The 22,358-nt window shown below is 36.8% G+C and overlaps 1 protein-coding gene across 8 annotated transcripts in view; it reads right to left on the bottom strand.

The window, feature by feature from the left end:
* LRP1B (LDL receptor related protein 1B) overlaps nucleotides 1-22,358 on the bottom strand; it is a 546,211-nt gene that overhangs the window by 288,637 nt on the left and 235,216 nt on the right. For all 8 annotated transcript variants that reach the window (XM_083841828.1, XM_083841833.1, XM_083841832.1 and 5 more), the window contains one exon: nucleotides 14,287-14,449. In XM_083841828.1, the coding sequence (XP_083697954.1) occupies nucleotides 14,287-14,449 (163 nt within the window). The remainder of the gene's footprint in view (nucleotides 1-14,286; nucleotides 14,450-22,358) is intronic.

Raw genomic sequence — 22,358 nt, 5'->3', positions numbered from 1 at the left:
ACATGTTTCTAGTTATATTAATTGCCAAATACTTACATGTTGTTTGTCTTATCCTTGTATCATTATCTTCAAGGGACAGCTGTTGAACAGCTGCAGAGGTGCACTATCTTTTGTACATGTGGGGAAGTAAGTTTGTATTTCTGCCTGGGATTCCAGTCCTTCTCTGTAGGATACCCAAACATATTTATCTTTCTGCGAGATAACGTTTGCCATTTAATATATTAGCGGATAATCCATGCTGTATTTGTTTAGTTGCGCTCCTCGGAACGTTAAAACCCAGGAACATTTATTCTGCAATGTTCTAAATTGGTTGCAGAAGCTGACAGCAGAATTTCCTGGAGATTTTGACTGCAGCTGCTTCTCTGTTTTGCCTTATGGAGCTTATTGTACGTTACAGTCAGTACAGCCATTTTTAGCCATACGTTTACTTGAATGCAAATGCCCAAACTTGTCCGTGTGTAGTTTTTTAACTATCTGATGTTAGAGCCAGCAGAGACAAGAGGAAAAGCTGTGCCAATATGCACATCGGCACTGCATTTCTCTGGAGAGGAAGAGAGAAGACTGCAGCTTGCTGCAATCCCAGTTCGGCCTTGCTGCTGCCAGGGGTACCTCCATGGCTGGAGCCTAGGGACGGAGCTGTTGCTGTCACAATGCAGCAGAATGCATGCTGCTTGCAAGGGTGTGATGTATGTACGAATTCAGGCAGCCAAAACCTTGTGTTATTTTGTCCACAAGACATATGCGTGGCCTCCGTGGCAATGTTTGCCCCAGCAAACAGCTGTGGTACTTCAGCCCCTGACTTCAGGTCTCACACCCTCCCGCAATCCTAGTGACTATCGAGTTTGTTAGGGACAAAAATTGAATACTATAACAAAAATTCACTCCGTACTTGAAATAAAGCTAATGATTGCACTTAGTTTTACAGTGGAAAGAAGAAAAGAGTATAATTAAGAGCCATACATTGCAGGGGATGAGTGGAGTACGCCTGTTAGTGCCTGCAGTGAGTACACAGTCGGTTTGTTGTTACTGTTGTTTTTAATTGTATTCTTGCTTTCTTAAAATGCAAGCAAAACTTTAAATTAAAATATTTACTTTTCATATGCAGCGTCACCTGCCGCCTTCATCTGTTAAAGCTGATACCTTCAAGGTGATATATCTAGTTCATCTTTGGGCAAAAAAAAAGCACACAAAAAGAACAAACCATTTCAAAACACTGCTCTCACAGAAAGCACAAGCACCATCTGACACAGCCCGGAAAGCACCGTGGGGCACAAGAGGCACCAAGGGCCCCATCTGGTGTAACTTGTTTTGTCAGCAAGCAGAGAGCGCTCACCCATGCATATGTTACTGCTTATGTTGTTTAACTGGTCAATGATGTTAATTACAATTAAATGTTCATTGCAGAACTTTATAGCTTGTACGGGTACAGGAACATAGACGTGATTAACTAACTACAGACTAAATGGAAATATTTCTGAAGCTAATGTTTCTGAAAACTATTAAAGGAATTCAGTCAAGTTATATTTCCTGTAACTAACTGGCAACAGGGAAACAGATAATGCAACCACATCTCTAAGGAGTACATTAGAGGGAACCTACGAATATCCTTATCCAGCCACGTAGTTTATGTGTGGATATTCACAGTAATAATCTCTGCTCAAAAAGCTTTTGCATCGTATCTCCCAGTATCTGTAGTCTTACTGAAAATAAATAAATAAATAAATAAATAAAATAGCATTATCCTGTATGTGTTTATTTAATATATATTTTTTTTCAATTTTTAGAAGGGTCAAAAGCCAGCTCACACTCTCTGGAGCTGATAGGCAACTGCTGCCAATGTAAGCAAGCATTCACCCCTAACACTAAGGGGGTGACAAGCCAGAGCTGACGCTGCCCACACTCTGGCAGCTGTGGCTCTGTGTCTTCCAACGTTCCCTACAAAATAGAAGTGTAGAAATAATTTCCTGAAGTTCTGCTGGGCAGAAGGAAACTTTTTTGGATTAGTGAGCAATGGATAACAATGTAGAACACATCTTGTTTTGAAAAACTCCATTTTGCTAAGTCACTTACTGTGGTGACCACTTTCAGCCCCTGTTTTAAATATCATGGGTTTTTGTATATCATGGGTTCCTTCACAGGTCTGGTTTTGAGTTTGGCAACTAATATAGGTTTGTGGAACCTCTTCTCTAAACATAATGGAAATTTTATTAAAAAAAAAAAATAAAAATCTCCTTGACGAATGTTGCAAGTCTGTTTGCCTTCAAACAAGGTGATAAAACAGTTGACACCTCAACTTCTAGTTCTCATCTCTTTCTCCTTAGAAACAGGACAAGGTTGGATTTATGTAATTTAGCCCCACACCATGAGCTAAGAACACAAAAACTTACATCAGAAGTGTTACAAGTGCAAAATCAAGCACTCAAGTGTTAGCAAGTGTTACACAGCCAATATAGTCTGAAATTATCACACTACATGACCAAAATTCTTTGATTTCAGCCATTCCTACTGTTAACTTCAAAACACACCGCCACATTCACTATCAACTGTTGCTTTCTTACATTATGTGGAGCCTCCTGCCCTACAACAGAAATGCATTTTGTTCAAATCCTGCCCTGAGCACAAAGCTCTTCATTCCCAAACAGGCACTTCACTGGCGTTCGCCCCCATCTCCTACCACTCCCAATATATTCATGAATATTCCCTCACAAAACCCTCCCAAGCTGAAATGAAATAATCTCCCTATTTTACCACAGAACTTAAGTGCAGAATTTCAAACATACCTGCTAATGAGCACTCAACTTAAAATATGCTAAGGCTGATATTGCACAGCACTTTGCCTTTGACACTTCGACACCATGTGCTCAGCACCTCATTTCCCAATCACTTCAGACAGCTGAACACGGTCAAAACTTCCACATACCAAGGACGCAGGTGGCTCTTGCTGGATATTCATACGACGTAAAGTACAAAAGCAGTAGTGTCTTGTGTAACTTTTGGCTAAAATAATTCACCAGCCACAGACAGGAACCCTCTCTTAAAATCTTGGACAAAATCCTGAGTAGAATTCAATTTCCTTTCCTGAGAGAATATGTTTACACTTCACACCTCCCCTACCTCACTCACAACATCCTTCCCACAAAATGAAAGTAACAAATGAGAAAAGCTTCATTAAGTCTGGCAATGTGCAAGTCTACAACGTGCAAGACATCTGGGGAGGAGAAATCAACGTCTGTGCATGTGAGCTGTAGCTATACATCACACACAGACACACACTCCATAAGTAAAAAAGCAGGCTAACTTAACCAACCCCAAACAGTCTTGGCTGTTAACAGGATTGAGTATGGCCTGTAGGCATTCAGATCTTTCAAAATTAAGCTGCCAATATATTTAAACATTAAGTTAGGTGCCAATATTAAGGTCTCACTTTTGAAAATTTTAGAACAGACATCATTTTTTTTTTTATTTTTTTTTAAGTATGAGATACGTATATTAAAATACTGGAATACAAAATATTACCATGCTCAGAAAAGTGCCTACATGACAAACCACAAAACAGTAATTTAATAGGGAGGCTAATACATAAAAAAAACAAAGGAAAAAAACACCCTTAAAGTTTCCGAAGATGCAACATATTCATATCAGTAAACCATGTCAAACACTCAGGAATACAAACAAGAGCTTGGCTTGGTGTAGTCAACAAATTTCCGTTCCAATTAAAATATTTTGGTTAGAGGTCTGATTTTCTGTTGAAGTCAGTGTAATCCCTGTTGGAAAAGCAGTTTGCTTATTCTCCGCTCCTTATGCTCAGACAAATGAGCCGTGCCAGCAGAAAGCACCATATATTCTCATTCTGTGGGGTAAGATCAGCCAAGAGGTGGTGCTGTACAGTTTCTGTGTCTGAAGAGTTCTATAGGCATAACCGTAAGTTTATAAAACTTAAAGAGACTGTAAGAATGTAAGTGGTTATTTTTTCAGCGGGTAAAAAAAGGCAGTGAGTTTCAAATATCCTTCCATTAATATAATTTTTCATTTAAAATCTGTTGATGTGAATCCCTGAGCGTTTGGGTTTGGGTTTGTAGATTTGCTGTCAAATAATAATATGAATAATAATGATCGATGTAAAGCTGAAGTAGAGTTAATGAGAGGCCTTTTTTTCTTGGCCTTCTTCTAGGCTTGTCTACACTAACAGTTTGCATCTCCAAAGAGCTGATTACCAACTGATTCAAAGTAGACGTGTTTTCAAGTGGCAGTCTGGACACCTTCCAAACACATCAGTTCTGTAGTTTAGAAACACTCAGCCCGAGGCCAACTGTAAACTTGGACCACATTTCGTGTGTGTCTGTGTGTTGCCTTACCTATGAAAGCGAATTAGCTAGCTCAGATTGACTGGCAATGAGCAAACTTAGAGCAAAAAAAAAAGTTTCTAGCAGTAGAACAACTTAATTTCAAAAAACGAATTAAGCAAGTCCCCCCCTGTTATTTTGTTGTATTTTTCAAAATGCTAAAGGTGAGAAAGAGAAATGTTGCTAGTAATTCAAAAGGTCTCGTCCTTAAAGAAAAGCTGCTCATCACCTACTATGGCCACAATCCAACGCGGCAATTGGCTTCTTAGCTGTGTTTAGCCATGCAGCAGTCACAGACTCCACCACACCATGCCTTCCGTCCCTCCAGCTTCACACATACTGAGGGCAAGATCAAAGGCTGAGACAAGGTCACGCTGTACCAGACAATAAGTAAAATCTGTTTGATGCTTTTCACATGTTGCTTACCAACCACAATGGGAGAAGGCTGCTCGTACCGCTTTACAGATGCAAATGTAAATAAAACTTATAAACATACAATTTCGCTGCAGTCTGTTAAAATAAAGGCAGTTCTTAAAAGGCAAGGATGCCACTCATGGACACAAACTTCTGCAGATTTTCTGTTTCAGTTTCAGTTTTCAGTTTCATTTGCAGTAAATCATACCACTTCTAAAAGAAAAGGACAAAGAGGTGTTTTTTTTTGGTCCTTATTTTACTTCAAATCTCTCCAAACCCCTCAAGCGGAGAAACAAAACACATAGTTACTTTGGTAATGTCTCAGTATATTTTAAAATGTACTTTTTAAACAACACTGAAATGCTAGTAAACACATTTATTCACACCTACTCTCCTAGTATCCCGTTATTTGACACTATAAGCTTATAGATACGTACACAGATACCACCTCCTTTACTGAGAAAGCGTAACACAAGGCTAGAATATCCCTGCCAGACAGACATAGTCCTAAACATCCCTAGCGAAGAAGATTACAACTTCCACGTGGGTCCTATGCTAACATCTCTTCAGCCTAGTAAATTCTGCCTTTATCTATTGAAGCCTTTGCAACAAATTAAAATGATTTTTCCTGTCCTTTCTTTAATCACCCTCCAATAATCCATATTTCTACTTAAGCAGCTGTTTATAAAAAATAGTTATAGCTCTTCTCAACCTCCTCCTTTCTAGATTAGACTGTCACAGTTCCTGCAGGCCATGTTTTTTACATCTTTTATTTCCTATTATCATCTCCAGACTTCCTCCATTTTTTCTATATCTCCACCAAAAGGGTCATGTTTCAGCAGAGCTTCAGCAAGGCATGTTCACATTGGTGAGCATAGCAATGAGGGCACTGACATGCAAGAAACCTCAGGAAAACAAAACATAGGTAAACAGTATGAAAAACCATACACAGAGGTAACACAACTCAAGAGAACAGCAATTCTATCAGGATGATATCATCACACAGATGATAAATTAACTGAATGGACTTCATCATTCTTTTCTGAGTTTGAGTGGTTCTGATTAATCCAGTATCAGAGTAATTCCGATGGTTTTATACTTGAAACCCTGCATATATAGAGGCGGTGATTTATTGTCAGTGAAGAAAGAAACGAATGGCATGGCAATAGCTTATTAGAAAGCCTATCTTTTAGACAATTTTGCACTGCTTGAATACAAAAACTGATGTAAAGACAACGCAAGAAATGTGTGGCCATTACTAGAAAAGATTTTTGGAACTTTGTAACATCATACTATAATAAATGGGTGAACTATTTTTTCTTTTAATTTTTTTGATTACTTGCATTTTGTTCATGTTTTGGAAAAAAAAAAAAAGAAAAAAAAAAAGAAAAAAAGAGTGTCTCCCTTTCTTACCCTCTGTATATATACACACTCCCTGAGTCCAGGCTAGTGCAAGTAACTCTTAAAAGAAGACAGGTTTTAGCAGTTCTTTTGTAAGATATTTTTCTGTGCTTCCACTCATGCAGTGCTCTAATTCATATCAGAACTTGTCTTCTACATAAATGACCTTACAGAAGATGGCTAGATAATAAGACTATCAGGTAATAAGAAAAATAAAATAAAAGGAGAATTCAGATGGACATGAACATAATGTACATGCATTATAGAGCCTTAAACTCCCATTTATATTCTCATTGAGAAACAAAGTGGCCTCAATTCTCTCTGGCTTAATTGCTTTCATCCTGGAGGAAAATCATTGATAGGATGATTTAAATCTTGCAGCTTTTGTCTGGACATTGCAGGTAAAAAAGAAAAGACTTCAAGCCTTCCATACCAGGCAGAGTAGCACACCTATTTTCTATTCCTTCACAAATACTGAATTCAATTCAAAGAATCAGAGTAATTTCAGTGAAAGGTGAGAGTTTTGTTCAGAAGCCTAACTAGCTAAGGACTGAAGGACAGGGATCTAAGGGCAGAAGTAAGAGTAACTACACTAATTACACAGAGACAGTTTAAAAAGAAAGCAAGATGTGTTGCATCAGCCATGAATTGCCCCAGGTGATCAAATTCATGGAGCTTTATGAGTGCTGTCGCTGTTCATGTGTTCAGCTTGGTTTGCTGACACAATCCAAATGGTTAGTAGGAAAAGGCACCAAGGATACCCCTTAAAAAAAAAAAAAAAAAAGGCGGGTTTGGGTAAAGAGGGTGCTGTAGTCAACTGGCAGCCGAGATCTTCAGGCAGGTTGCAGAGAAGTGAGGGAGGTGGGATGGTGCATTCAAGGTCCTCTGGACCAACTGACTGAAAGGCAGCCTTTGATAACTGAAAACTTTTACTGACTTAAAAATTATTTTTTTTTTTTGCAAATTTATTACAAGTTACAGCTATGTTGTGATTTCATAAGTGTTTTTGAAAAGCTTAATCTATTGAAGCTTTTTATTTCCACTTTTTTTTTCCATAATTATTAACAACATTCAAATATTCTTCCTACTAGACACAACATACTTGTTAAAATCATTGCACGTGCTGCAAAATAAAGAAAAAATGTTTACTTTAGTTCACGTTACAATAGGTTTCTCTTCAGTTTCCCACCAGTTAGCTTTTTATTCTCTGGGCAGTAATCCTGATTATTAGATGATACCATCACTCAGAATATCAGCTAGATATTCTAATAATACTGCTAGTGTTCGCTTTGCCAACTCTTTCACTCTTTCTTTTTTAGGATCAATAGAAAAAAATATATATTATTTTTCACTCAGAGTTTATCACTGTTATTAGTACCTCTTTATTTTTTTGAATTCCACTTTTGGTTGCATTTGAGGTTTTGGGTACCCAGTACAGTACATCTTCCTATGTATACGGAAGATTGGATATTAATTATAGTCATCAATTATTAATGTCAGTAGTATTTGGTTAACAAAAATGAATGCACAATAATAAATGCACTCATATAAATACTTGAAAAAATACATGCACTAAATCTATTCAAGCTTCTTCTATTTTTATTGCCATGAATATAGTAGTCACTTAGATCCAACTATATAACCTATTTTTGTAAATGATTTCACTTTTAATGCAGTTACCTAATGTGCTTGGTATTTTGATTCTTCCCACTTTATCAGTGACTTTATCGGATGCTATTCAGCTGAATTTGTTGACTTTTACATAAAAGCTTGTCTCTTTTAATACTTAGAAATCCAAATATTTTTGAGTTTATTGAAGAAACAACATTATTTCTTCTATTTTCTATTTGCACATGCATGCTAAATCATATCACGTTATTTCAGGTAAGTGCAGATGAGGATATGACTTTTTCCTTTTTGTCATTAAGAGCAGCAGCAGCAGCAAAGTTTCCTAGTGAGCAGATCTGTACCACTACAGAAGAAACAGAATTTCAAAGGAAATTAGGTCCAGCGGGAAACCTAAAGGTGACAGAATTAAAAAAGAGTTTTATGCCACAGTTTAGTTAGCAACAATTAAAATTACAAGATGGAATGGCATAGAACTGGAAGCAGAGTTCTCTGAAAACCAGAAAAAAAAATCTTCTCCCAAATGTTTAGCAAGCATTTGAACTAAACAGATAGCAGCAACAGAGGCAAACATAATTTCAAAAGACCACTATTTCTTACCTCTCACAGCCTGAAAGAGGTGGTGGAGTGGGAGGATGAGCAACAAAATCTGAAGTCTTAATGAAAACTTCCAGATTGTCATTAATTATTGTAAAGATTTTTATTTTTATTTTTTTTTGAAGACGATTCTTTTCCAGGTCACCTTTAAAACTTTCTAAAAGTTACTGTGCCTTATATGTATCTTACAGCTCTTTGAAATTGCTTTGTGACAAGAAGAGGAACTGAACTCTTTTAATAATGGCATGTTATTAAAATACTAATGATTTTGCTGTTTAAAAGTGAGCTTTAATGATTATAACACTCCTCTTTGATCAGCAGGAAACGGTGACTAATCTGAGAGAAAAAAAAAAAGTTTTAAGACGCAGATATCTCTCAAGCCTTGTGGGTGCTATAAAAGCTCAGAGACAAGAGAGAAAAAAGAGAATAAAAAAGGCAGCAGACAATAAGTGTAGATGTTTTATTCTTATCCTAAAAGACTCCCCTGTCTAAATGACAATGAAGCAAATGAAGAAAAATATCTACTGTTTTGACCTCCCCTGCTTTTTGAATTTTTGCTCCTCTCCTCCCCTGCAAGAGACTTGATTCCTATTGATAACAAATTCCCTGACTTTCCCTGTCTGTGAAATCACTCCAGTCCAGTCGCCAATTATCACACTGCCAGGTCAGCTCTAAGACATTTTTCTTGCTGTCTTCGAGAAATCTCTCCGGCATGACACCATCTCTGGCCACTTTCTAAAAGCAGCTGTGAAGGGAAAGGCCATGCTTCCCACAGCCAGCTGCTGGGATCCCCATTCACCAGTCATGCTAAACACAAGGAAAAATTCAAATCGAAACATTTCTTATTAAAAGAATGTCGCTCTGGCTCCTCATCACCTGACTTGTTCTTCTTTGGATATTGCAGGACTCCTAACACGGGATTTCAGGGCTCTGTCTAGTCAGATGCTCCATCAAAGACTTGACCTGTGCAAAGGTTTCTCTGAGCTTTTTCCCAGATTCCACCAAGCAGGAGATTTCTTACCAGCTTACAAGTCTTGCCATGCTGCCAAACAGGTTGAATCGTCAGTCCAAAACTCATTCCATTCACAGGTGAAAAAAAAAAAAGAAAAAAGAAAGAATCTCTTTGCCCTCTGGATGGTTGTTTTCCATCCTCTGGATGTCCTTTGCACACCCCAGGCACTCCTGTGCATTTCCTGAGCATAACTCTCTAGCAAGGAAAACTTTGATTCAGTGACGTGTAAAAACTTTCCTATTCTTTCGACTTTGTTAACGTGAACTGCTCAGTCAAGTTCACATTACATTTTGGGCTGTTCAATAACCACAAATGTCTCTGGAGGACAATCATACACAGCTTAATTAAGAAAATACTTGACTGCAGCTGATCACTCTGGACAACAACAGGGTTCATATGAGACCTCCAATGTCTTCCTAATACCCATACGAGAATTATATCAGAAGTGCAATAGATTTACAAGAAAAGCAAGCAAACAAAAAACTTACAGAACAGAAACAACTGCTCCTTAGGAGTTTTTTTTAGAGCTTCTTTTAAATATAATGTTTTAAGGATGTTGCTCAGCTCAGTCCTTATACAGAAGACCACATTTCAAAATGCCATCTCACACTGTGCTTTCTCCCATTTTCTCAAATTTTAGACAGGGAAAATGCCCAACTATTTCAAGAACTTTGTTATGTTTTTGTTTTTCTTTTTATAACATGGCTTGATTTTAGCCACAGTAAAAGCTGTCTTTCAGTCCTTAGAATCTAAGAGGAAGTTAATGGAATAATCCTTTTTTTTTTCTTTTCTTTTTTTTTTTTTTTTCCCTCAGAATGAGTTTCCGAGATAAGGAAAAAGAAAACTTCAGCTATTAATTCTTCCCTTGTTCACCTTTGTGGATTGGAAAGGTTAGCAACTGATTGCTATTGCATACTTAAAGTGAAAAAGATTTTTTTTTCTTTTTGCTGTTCTACAACTGTTTTCTTTTTTCTTGACTTATTAGCATTTACAAGAATTGGTACATAACACCATAACACATTAACAGACATGGCTTTTAACAGCCATCGTATCACAATCTCTTCCTGTATGCATTTGCAGTTGTTGCATGAAAGAAATAAGCAGGGTTCTTTTTTATTATTACTTCTACAACATAGCAGAAGGAAAAGCCGATTAAAAGATTTATTCAAATATTTACATGACACACAATGTTGCAGTATTAAAGTGCGAGCTTGCTCTTTTTACAAATCTCTTTAGCAGTAAGTCTTTTCTCCCCATTGTTACTAATACAACCTTTAAATGGTAGCTACAAGCTCCCATTTCAATGCCTTCAGCCTCTAATTGAGCGTCCTCTCCCATTCTTCTCTCCCCCTTCCTATTCTCCCCCTCCGCTACACCCTTCCTTTGTAGTGATTCATGTACGTCTCACCCATTTCTTCACTCACAGTACCTCTGTGCTCTGCTCCACGCATCCTCCCACTCGCCGGCTTCGCTCTGCACATCCTCTCTGTAATCTCACCCTATGTGCTTTTTCTGTACACATACCTTTATGATTGGATCCGTTTTGGAAGTGCACTCCTTAAAATTCAACATGTTTTCTATGCTCCCTATTAAATGAAAGGGGAGACTGAAATATAAGAGAAATAAAATGCCTTGCCTATAGACATCTAGCTTGTTGGTGGCAGAGCTGACAGAGAACCTAAATACAAATCTGTGGTCTTGTCAGTTTAAAATGTATCGCCTTCCCTGTCATACATGTATGGGGATCCAAGCCCCGTGACTATGCAAGCTGATTGCCAAACTAGCTAGGATTCTTTAGAAAGGATTCCCCATGACTACAGACCACAGCTAGAGTGAAAATCCTTCTAACTCAGCTCATATTTGTTTCACGTGAGTCATCAGTACCATCATCAACTGTATGCCAGTTTCAAGGACCAGTCAGAGTAATAGCTTCTGTTTCTTGACCACTGAGGTCCCATATTAAAATTTATCATAACTATGAGCTGCAGACATTAGGAGCCAAGCATCTTACTTCAAAGGTATTCGATAGATAACATATTATTGCAAAACAATTTATTCTTCCTATCTGTTTCTGACTGCCACTTCGTTTTTCTACTAGCATTGCTCTAGCTTTTTAGTTCAGCATACACTTCACTGACAAGTCTGAACTCCGAACAACTCCCAGTGGCAGTGGAAACCCAGCCGTTCCCTCTGGTAACAGCCCCCTGTGACGGTTCCAGTAATTATGTTGTGCTATTCTGAACTGAAAATCAGTCGACGAAGCAGATGAGTATTAGTACACCAAAACCTCTAGCTAGGTAAATAATTAATTAGCTCGTTTTTGTTTGTTTGTTTTCCTAAATGTTTCAGGTGGGCTTTCGTTAGACATCGTCTGGAGTACTAAAAAAGGAACGCAGTTTGTATTGGTAAAACTGCTGAAATCCTAGACCAAAGTAATATGCTTAGATTAGACACGTGACAAACTTGCTTGTTCAAGATCTTTTTCAGTAGCAGAGTCTTTCTTCTCTCAACTTAAAGTTGAGTTTTAGAAAAATAACAAGAGTTCTCATTCATTCGCTGTATGGTGTGAAATAAGCTTAGTAGTTCAAGTTCAACTGTAAGGACACAACAGTATATGAAACCATCACCACTAAACATCGAACAAATCTCACAGAGATGTAAAATTCATCACACTCACACAAAAAAAATGGATTAAGTAATTTTCCACCTACTCTCATTTTATTCTAATGATAAATGGAGAATTTTTGGTTCGTAAAGTAACAACTAAATGCAACTAAAACCAGCTCAGATGTGAGCACATAAAAATAGCAGGGCTTGACCTTGTACTACTACAGGGAAGTCTGTCATAGATATAAAGTCTTAGGATCAAGCTCTGAATTCCTTAATACAGGAAATGGTCTTCTCTGTGCAGATGTACTTTCAGCTTTTAGAAGAATGCTGGAGACAGTGAACACACTATAACAGCAATACATGTTACAGGAGCAAATACCTTAAAATGTAATTATATCTAATGCCTTAAAATGTATTTTTTACAGGAGCCCACAAAAACCAAAACCAACCCCCCCCCCAAAAAAAAAAACAAACAAACAAAAAAAAACAACACTCATCCTGGGCTTCATATTTAAATACAATAAAAAAATAAATGAATAGTAAATCCGCAAGTTACCTAGACAGCAATACCATGTTCATACTTTGACACAGAAATATGTCTCAATTAGAATCAGCATGAAAGTAAAATGAAAAGAAAAATAGAGAAAAAAAGAATGGAAGAAAACGCATTTTTAAGTAGCCAGAATGTTTTGATTATCTCTTTGCATTTTGTACCAAAGCCCAGTCACTAACAAGTACAAGTAATATATAAAGTGAGGATTATCAATTAAGATGTATGTTAGATATCCTATTAACATAACAACATGTCATATAATTAATATAATTGCCAACTAAAACTGTAAAGAAATAAAGTCCACCTAGTGTTTCCATCATGAAATAAACTGATATTGCTCTACGAAGAATCACAGTATTAAATATGATCACTTATAGTCTCCCTCCAGGCCAGCGCTTCCATCTACACTAAAACAGACATGATTGCTCTCAGATGTGGCACTGCAAAAGCCAACTGTCTGAATAAGGATGGTTTGCAGCTAGCTAAGAACAAACAGAAGGAAAACCAGTCTTTCTTCTTCTGTTCCATTCCTCCTTGCAGAATCAAAGTGCTGGATATAATTCTTACATCCCTGACAGATAAGATTATCTAATGACAAGCTGTGGATTCATCTAGTAAATCCCGCAAAGAATATACAAGCAAATGTATAGAAAAAAAAAAAAAAAAAGGCTGCTGCTGGCAGATCTGAAACCTTCAAGTTCTTTCAGATCAGAACTTGCAGAAAAATCAATTTAAACACGCATTTTTTATTTTTCTTTTAAAACAACACTGCAGTCAGATCAAGTCAAGCTCACCATCTGCTGCAGATAGAAATACAGCTATACTCAAGAATTACATTATAAAACTTCTTTGTAAACTTTACATGCAAGCTGTTCTTGTCAGAATTAAAGTCATTGTGATCATGCATCTTAATATTCAATCAGGCTTTAAATAAAGAGTGACAAAAGTCCACATATGGATGACAAGCTGTTCTACAGTAAATATTTTTGTATTTATTGAGAAGGGGCTTATGGCTGTTTAGGACGTATTCCACCAGGCATTTTGGTTTAACTACTTACAGACTAATAAAACCAAAATAAAATCTCTGTTCCAAAATCCTCACTGAAATTTACAGTTTTTAAATTAACTTAATTATTCCTATTTAGCTATGCTTTTACTTCATCATTTGCTTGAAAACTTTTCCCAGCTGGTGGCTGTTATAGAGTAGAAGATTTTTAGAGCCCTATATTTTAGGCAAGGCTTTATTCCCAGGTGGCGTTGAACATAACTATACAAGAAAAAAAGCAAATACAATGTGTTTTTATCATTATTGCTGACCGTCTAAAGCAGAGGAAAAAAATCTTCCAGTCTTTTGTGTAATTAAACTTCTTAGAGCCAGTTTCCATATTGCTGCAGCTGAGGGAGAACAGTATAAGAAGTTCCTTTTCCACATACTCTAGTTATAAACACAATTTACAGAAAAACAGAAAATAATCTTAGGAGAAGTAGAGATAAAATTGGTTTTCCATTTCCAACTCCACTTCGAAAAGTTGCAAGGCACAAGCTGTGATTAATACAGTTATGTTAAGTACTTGCTGCAAGTGCATTACGTGTTACTACTTTGTCCAACTGTGCAAGCAATTCAGGACAGCAGTGAAAAACAGTTTTTAAAACACTAGAATGAAGCAGATACACAGACCAGCACACATCATATAAGATCAACATTTCCTAACGCAAATAAATAATCTTACCCTGATGTTGGATCAACAGCTATGGCCTTAGGGTTATTGAGATCCAGCTCGATGAGCGTGACACACACTGTTCCATTCTGGTTGCAGACAAAGATCCTGTCACTGACGTGATCCACGAAGTAAAAATTCCCAGTGATCCAGTCGATTGCTATTTGCTGTACATCTGCCAAAAAATAAAAGGATAAAAAGAAAGCTCAGAAGAGCAATTGTAATACAAATAATTATTTGTAATACAAAGAACTTCACCAAACAAACACTCTACCCAAAGAACTCAAGCTGTTTTTACAATGAGATTTTATACATGGTATATGGTATATAATAAAGAATTAAATTCTCTATGGACAAAAACTAGTTAGAGAGAGTTGTTCCCTTCTAAGCACAAGTCTCATTTCAACTTCAAGGATATCAAAGGTACACATTTGTTCATAGCACTGTTAAATATTTTAAATTCTGTCTGTGAAATTTTGTAATGATATGCTCAGAAGCAACACCACCAACCAATAGTGTGTCTGCGAGAGAGGGGTTGGAAATGGGTGTCTGGGTGTCTGTTACGCCATGGGGATGGCACACTGATAATGCTTGCAGCAGTTTATTAGATACGTATAAAGGGAACTAAAAATTGATTATAAATATTCCACAGAGATTCGAAAAGCCTGTGTGTAGCTATGTATGTCTAAACACACTGTATGTAATAGCACATACATGTGTGCAATGAATTCTTTTTTTTTTTTCTTTTTCTTGTTGTTTTGTAAAGTCTGCATGCAGCCAGATTTCTGATTCACCTGTCACAATGATTAGCATCAAAGTAGCTGTCTGCCTGGTACCTGGAGAAGTTTCTTAACAATGACCCAGGAGTTTTTCTCTCAGGATGCTAAGGTGGCTTCACAACCACCTAGCACTACTGCTCTTATTTCCAAACAGTAAAAGGTTTTTTCTGGTGGGATCCTGGAACTATTTCTTGTAAATGTCTTCTAATCTCTGCGTTTTTAAGTCAATCTACTGGTCTAAAACATAGTCTTACAGTAAAAAAGCATAAAGAAGTGCAAGGAACATAACTATCAATTATCAATTTCATTTAACTAAGTTCATTTAACTAAGATTTCTTTACTTCCTATTCTCGTTGACAGTACTGAATTGACACCACCCTGTGAGATAGAAGACTTAGTTATTCTTAAATTAAAAATAACAAACTACTATATTTCCTTTGAAATATTTTCAATGTTAAATATGAATGAACTTTCATTTTCAAAATATATATTATATTACAATGATTTCAAGATACTGATAATATATTATAAAATTATTTCATGACAGAAAAAAAATGTGATAAAATAGTATTTCACACAGGGTTTTTTTTGATGCTTTTAGTTTTGATACTTTCAGTTTTATTTATTTCTATCATCCTTCATAAGTTTTTTAGTCCCCACAAACACACCTGAATAAGAACCTGCTGTTTCTATCACACTCATCTTGTATTAGAGAATATAAAGTAAACCTGATTCAGAGAGAAATTCCAGTCAGTAAGTTTTTGACAATAACTGAGAGTTTATGAGTTATGTATTTGCTAAATACTTAAAACAGACATGGAGACTCATGCATTGTCCTTCAAAGTGCAGATAACATAAACAAGATTTACTCAATAAAATGTCAAGACACCAGCTCTACTCCATCTCCGCCATCCTATTACACAGTTCATTACAGTCTCTTCTATCTCAGATTTCTTCCCTTCTGCTACTCATTTTCCTTTTAATTCACAGTGAATATTATGCCTTTTCTCTTCTGATAGCTCCTATTATAAAGACACGCTGAGCTAGAATAAAGGAATGCTCCATTTAGTCCCGGATCCAACCTCCAGAGGAGGTCAATGTCAGGTGCGCTATGTAGCACATAAGACATATGTAAGCACTAACAAATATTTCATACAACAGGGGGAAAAAATAATAATAATAAATCTTACTTATGGAGAATGAAAGTTACAAAAGAGATTCAATTTTAAATACTTCTAGACACAAAATTAGTAATTAAATTCTTGCAATGTGAGCTCTGGAACACTGCTATACTTTGGGAAGCAGAGGAAAAGGGGGGGTACTGTCTTCTTTCCAACCTGTGGGAAAATTCCTAGTTTTACCTAAGTGTGACACATACTTGAAAGGCATGATACATACAGTTTATTAGATCTGCTCACATAATGATACATCTATAAACTATTACCTGCATTTTTTTCTTCAGTGATTTGTTATTGTGTCATTAACGAGAAATGGCACTGGACAGGTATTTATGGAATAAAAGGAAATTAATTGAAGGTCACACTAGGGATAACAATTTGCATCAAATAGCTGCAGCTGAGGTTGCTCAGCAATCCAGGCAAAGTGAGACACCTAGAAGCAATTTAACTGGATAACCTTTGTGTCACAGACTTCAAAAAGCATTCAGAGCTCTTAACATCTCTTTGCCCCATTTCCCTTCCCCAGCAGGTTGTCTTTGGGAAGAGTGTGGAGTTACCAGCAGCACGGGCTGTTTACAAGACATAGGCTCATTTCAACTGCGTTCCTTATAAAGCTGTTCATTACAAAGCATGCTATGCTAGAAGACTCGATTACAGTTTCCAGAAAAAGAGCCACATTAATTCACATTTTTCTTCAGAAGTCTACTGCATGAAATGGAGGAGAGATCTCCCACTACGGAGAGAACATTTCTCTAAAATAAACCTTCTGGAGCAGTACATCATTGAAATCTGTAATTAACTTAGACATTTAATGCACAGTAGCATTTTCATTTAACAGTTCATCTAACACAAATATGTTGTGTATTTTAGGTACCAGTGTTGTGGTTTAGTTTTTGTCTTTTTTATACCATGAGCTCTGCTGTGCGTAGGACACATCCAATTGCTCACAAGAGAAGCTTATAAAGAATTGTCCAAGTCTACGCCTCTGTAAAATCATATCCCATGTGAAAAATCCACTTAGCTGGCAGTTTTCATGATTCAAAACATGATTCAAACTTTTAATCCCTATGGTTTCACTATAGCAGCTATGCATTTAGATGCTTTGAATGGCTCTCTAGTTATCAGACAAGTCAAATGTATTGTATGCTACAGAGGTAAGGTTTTGGTTGCACTAGGGACTTTTAAAATATATATATTTGTGCTCAAGATGTTACTGAATTAATTTCTTGCTTATTTCTATATTCATATATTAAAACTGAATATGTGCAGATGGCTAGTTCACTGACATCGTTAAAGCAATAAATCTTTTTTTTCTTTCATTCACACAGCCTCAGAAGTCTCTAAAAAGAAACGCCTTTCCTGAAAGCACACATATTTATTCTGAACAATCTTGTATATATTTTTGAGGGTTTTTCCTATTTTAATTACAGTTTCCATGGAGTATTTCTGCCAAATGTGATCAACCTTCCTTTAGGACTTTCTAAAAAACAGAGTTTCCTCTTAAGGACTTCAGAAAGAAATGTTAACATACCATATAGTCTAAATTTTGGTCTAAATCTACTTTGGTTGATGACGTTATGTAGACCATGGGCACTAGCAAGTGTGGCTGGAAGTATATATTTTTTAAACATACAAGTATTATTATACCTTTAGAGAAAATGACAATTTTGTATGAGGGTGACTAAGTCTTCAAATGCTACTAGAAATATATGTCTTATGGCCAAAATATAGTTTATGAAAATCAGAACCATACTGAATTACTGTCTTCTTTCATTTCAAATCTCAAACATGTATTTTGTACAGTGCACATTTTAATTTCAAATAAAGACTTGCACAAGAAGAATTCAGTTAATGGAAAAGAGCAAAAACCAGTGCCATATTCTTGTATTTGTACTACTGCTGTAATAATTGAGGATTCAACACAGGCACTGCCTATTAACGTAAATATTATGGTAACAGATTTTATTTTTTTACAAATGTGGAAGAAAGAGTAGAAATAGAAAAATTAGCATCTTTTCTCCATTTATACACTTCAGTAAAAATTTCCTGTTTTTAACATGCAAAATGATCTAAGCACATGACAAGGAGAAACTTAAAGTAGCTCAAATCTTTTATAGAAACTTCTGAGTGAACAGAGGAATGATTCTGGATGAAGTATAATTAAAATTAAAAATGCCTAGTGTGATCCCCATATGCTTCTGGTTAATAATTAAAAAGATAGACGACCTCTCTCTATTTCCAGAGAAAGAACTAAGCTTCTACTGCCTTATATACTTAAATTTTTCCTTGCTCTGAACGACTGCAATAAAGAACTGGGAAATCCACTCAAGATTCAATGAGCAACAATTTCATTGACAATTGCTATAGGAAATAAGTTCTTTTTATAAAACCTTTTTATTTATTGCATAGAGACAACACTGATAGTTTCAAATAAATTGTATATTATCTACAGTAAAATATCTTTATCGGCATTGAAATCATAAATCATTATTTATGTTTAGGCAGGGTTTTGGCTCTTTTTAAAATAATACTATTTTTGCTTTCATTTTCCTAATATTAATGGATATAATTGAAAATGCTATGAAATAATATTCGTTTCTGTCACAAAGTTTATTTTTTCTTTTGCAACAGTTGCTCTTAAAGGAAGTATTATTTTGATTTACACAAAAAGCTAAAAAAGAATTAGGTATTAATTCTTCTTCCATAGCCCATATACGTTTCTTCTGAAGCAATATAACATCCAAACTTCCACAGAGGAATTTAATGCTATATTCTTTGCTGGCATGGGGGAGATGAGGGACAGGGAAGTGCTTTAAAGTAGTGGTGGTTCAATAAAATAGCAGCCAGTGTGGGTGGGCAGGTTTCCTGGCCCCCCACGAACACCACCTGGAAACTACAGGTGAGGAGGGAAGTACCCGCTGCTTCTGCACACCCAAACGTCGAGTGCTTATTTTACAGGACTTTGCAAAGAGCAGCTCGGCCTTGTCAGGTAGCCAGGTCAGCTAAGAGCCACTCGTTTAATTTATTCTATGATAATTGGCTCAACAAGCAGGGTAGTTTTAAGGACAGTGCAACAGTTGTTTGGACGGCTGGCCATATGCTAGGGGAATAAATGCTTCTGAGAAGCGAGAGAGGATTGGGCTAATAAAACTTGTAGGAGTTAATGTTTCTGTAACGAGTATCCTAGCACATGGAAGGTGTCGGTACAGTCCCTAATGGTCACACACCCTACGAGTGCTGGGGTGGCGCTGCTCAAGTGCCCCGTGCCAGGAAGAGTCACCTTCTGTCCCCTGTCCACCAAAGACAACAGGGAACAACAGCTCTGCAGACCTCACAGGCAGTTTCACACCCGCTTTCTCCACAGCCTGTTGTGTTAGGAACTGTGTGCCTCTGGGGCTGTCTTTCGTAAAGCAGCCTGCCATGAAAGTTAGCTTCACTGTGTTTCAACTACGGAAGAACCTCCTGCTTTCTGCTGAAGTCCAAACATGTAAAATAGAAACAAAGGTTTTAAAAAATAAAAAAATAAAAATTTGGAAACTAAAACCTCAAGAAATGAGGTCATAAAAAATAATATAAAAATGGGACAACATATTTGAAATATTTTGCCTCTTGCTATGTTCCCTGAACCTTCAGGGTGTATTTTTCCAACACATATGCATTTTACTTCTCCACCACTAGAAAGCTTGATTTTCTTTTTCTTTGACTGAAAGTTGACATTTTATCAGGTGAGACTGTGTGTGTTGTGTAAGGTAAGCAAATGATAAAAGTGCCAGGCATGGACAAACCTGTTCAATTTAACTTACTATCTATTCAGAGGAAAAAAAGAAAAAAAGAAAAAAAAAAAGATAAAAATACTTATTTAAAACCAACACATTTTAGTCTAAAGAACAAAAGAAAGCAACTTGAAGATGGGCTTTTTGACAAGTTTTGAGTAATGAGACTAATGGTAGCAATCCTTTCTTTTTCCAGAACAGACACCAAAAAGGCTACCAGGTAAACAGTAGTTAAAGCACGCTTAAATGACAGGCTGTAAAATCTGCCTTTGCTTTGCCTCTCATTTGAGAGTAATGCTCCTAATTAGTAGCCCAGACAAGCCAGTACTGACACTGTGGTTTGGGAAAGTTAGATTGGCATAGATTTTTCTGTGCCTGTCCTATTGACAGCAACTGGCTGTAACTATGTCTGCAATGCCATTTACAAAATATATTTTTATTAAAAGTGCCACCATTCAATAAGTTAGACAACATTGTTGTCTAAACTTTAAACAGCCATGTCCTGAGTGATTATTGCATATGTTTAAAAATGAATAATCAAATGACAAATACCGATCTATTTTTTGCAAATGACTCATCCTCAAACACAAAATTCCTTTGAAATAAATCAGCCTTCTCAGACAGTGTTTGTAAGGAGTACAATGCAAAACCTAAAACATTACATTTAAATAAGCACTTTAAAACATCCAGACTTCAAGTTCCTCAGAAGAAAAGAAAGCTTTTCCTCTTGTTTGCTAAGTAACATAATTTAAAATTCAATAAATTGGGTTCCTGTCAAAAATACAGTTGGTATTCTTCCAACCATACAGGATATTAGAATATAATGTTTTAAAAACCTATAAATGTGAACATGGAGACAATGGCAGCTTCTCCAAACTGATTTTTTTTTTAATATGATTCTATTCTAAATATTATGAATACTTAATAAAAGCATCCTGATGGCTCATGAAGACATCCAGTCTCTCAGAGATGTCGTCTCTCCAATCACTCAGAGAATCAAGCATTCAGCTTCAGCTAGACATAGGATAGAACATGTTTATGTTTAAAATTAAAATTGAAATGTTTAAGATTGTATTTTTATCCTTTTACTGGATGCAGCTCACTTCTGAAGAAGAGAAGGTCTAACTCCAGAAACTTCACCTGATTTTGGAGTTTCTGAATTTACCAGATTCACACCAGTCAAAGGACTCTGCAAAGGCCACGATACAGGCTACCCCAAAGGATCCCTGTCAGTCCTCACATCTGTAAGTTAACCTCTGAGCACTGATGAGAAGACGTGCGTGCAAGTCAGTTTTGCGGCCTCTTAAGCAGTACAGCAGATAGCTATGTACACTTGCTGCACCTTTCTGCAGAAGGAGGCCAGGCCAAGCAGTACCGTTATGACAGGCTGCAGTTCGTGGGCTGAGGTGGCACACTGAGAGGGTGTGAGCGGGTGCGGACAGAGCAATGCAGGTCTAACGATAAACCCCTTCCTTCCACTGGGAGCCCTGAGACCTACAAAACAACAGCAACAACAAAAATCCCATCTTTATTCTCTAACAAATCCCTGTTTACAGAGCTTTCAGAGGAAATGTGCTGATGGTAGATCACAGGCCCCATGCTTGGGCTATGGGCCTTTGCCTGGGGTTTTACAGTGGGGTAGTAAAATCTGCCCCTGAAGCTTTTAGCATAGCTCTTCTTTTAGTCATGTTATAAAACAATTCTACCTTACAATGCATCACATTTCTGGAAGGAGTAAAATAAGTGAAATTTCTGCTGCTGGTCTCGAGTCACAAATTTGGCCATGATGCCAAGATGTGCAAGGCAGAAGCATGAAGCAATAAAATAATGGCCTTGTGAATGGCCCTGTTTTTTAATCCCAGGGCTTAGATTTTTATAAGAAGTGAATTTTCTGCCACCAGTCTCGTCAGAAACAAGTAAGAATAGTCAAAAATCAGATCATTTCTAATTTCTGCATTACTGAGTTTCAAGCACATTGCCAAATGATTGTAAACTTGTAGCGGGGTCCCAGTAGCCTGCATCCATACTGAACGATAAAGACAGATTTATAGAGGTACATAGCTATAACAGTCTCTTTTTTTTTTTTTTTTTTAACTGCACATTCAAAAGCTTCTTATAAATCTGCTGAGACTGTAAATCAAACCCAGTTATTTACTTCAAAGCAGTTAAGTCATCCACTGTTAAAATTAAAGCATAATTCAGCCGCAGTACGCATCCCATCAAGCGTGCGGACTAAGAGACCTGCTGGGGGAAAACACTGCGGCTGCATTAGGCTGTGATACCTGACTCATTGAACCTCCTCCATCAAAGGCACAAGTCTACAACCTTCCCGCCTTCCAGCACTGCCTGCTGCA

The sequence above is a fragment of the Anser anser genome, assembly GCF_964211835.1.
Source record: "Anser anser genome assembly, chromosome: 6".
In the NCBI taxonomy this organism is placed as follows: Eukaryota; Metazoa; Chordata; class Aves; order Anseriformes; family Anatidae; genus Anser; species Anser anser.
Note: the sequence above shows the minus strand (reverse complement) of the source record. Positions and strands in the feature narration are given on the sequence as shown.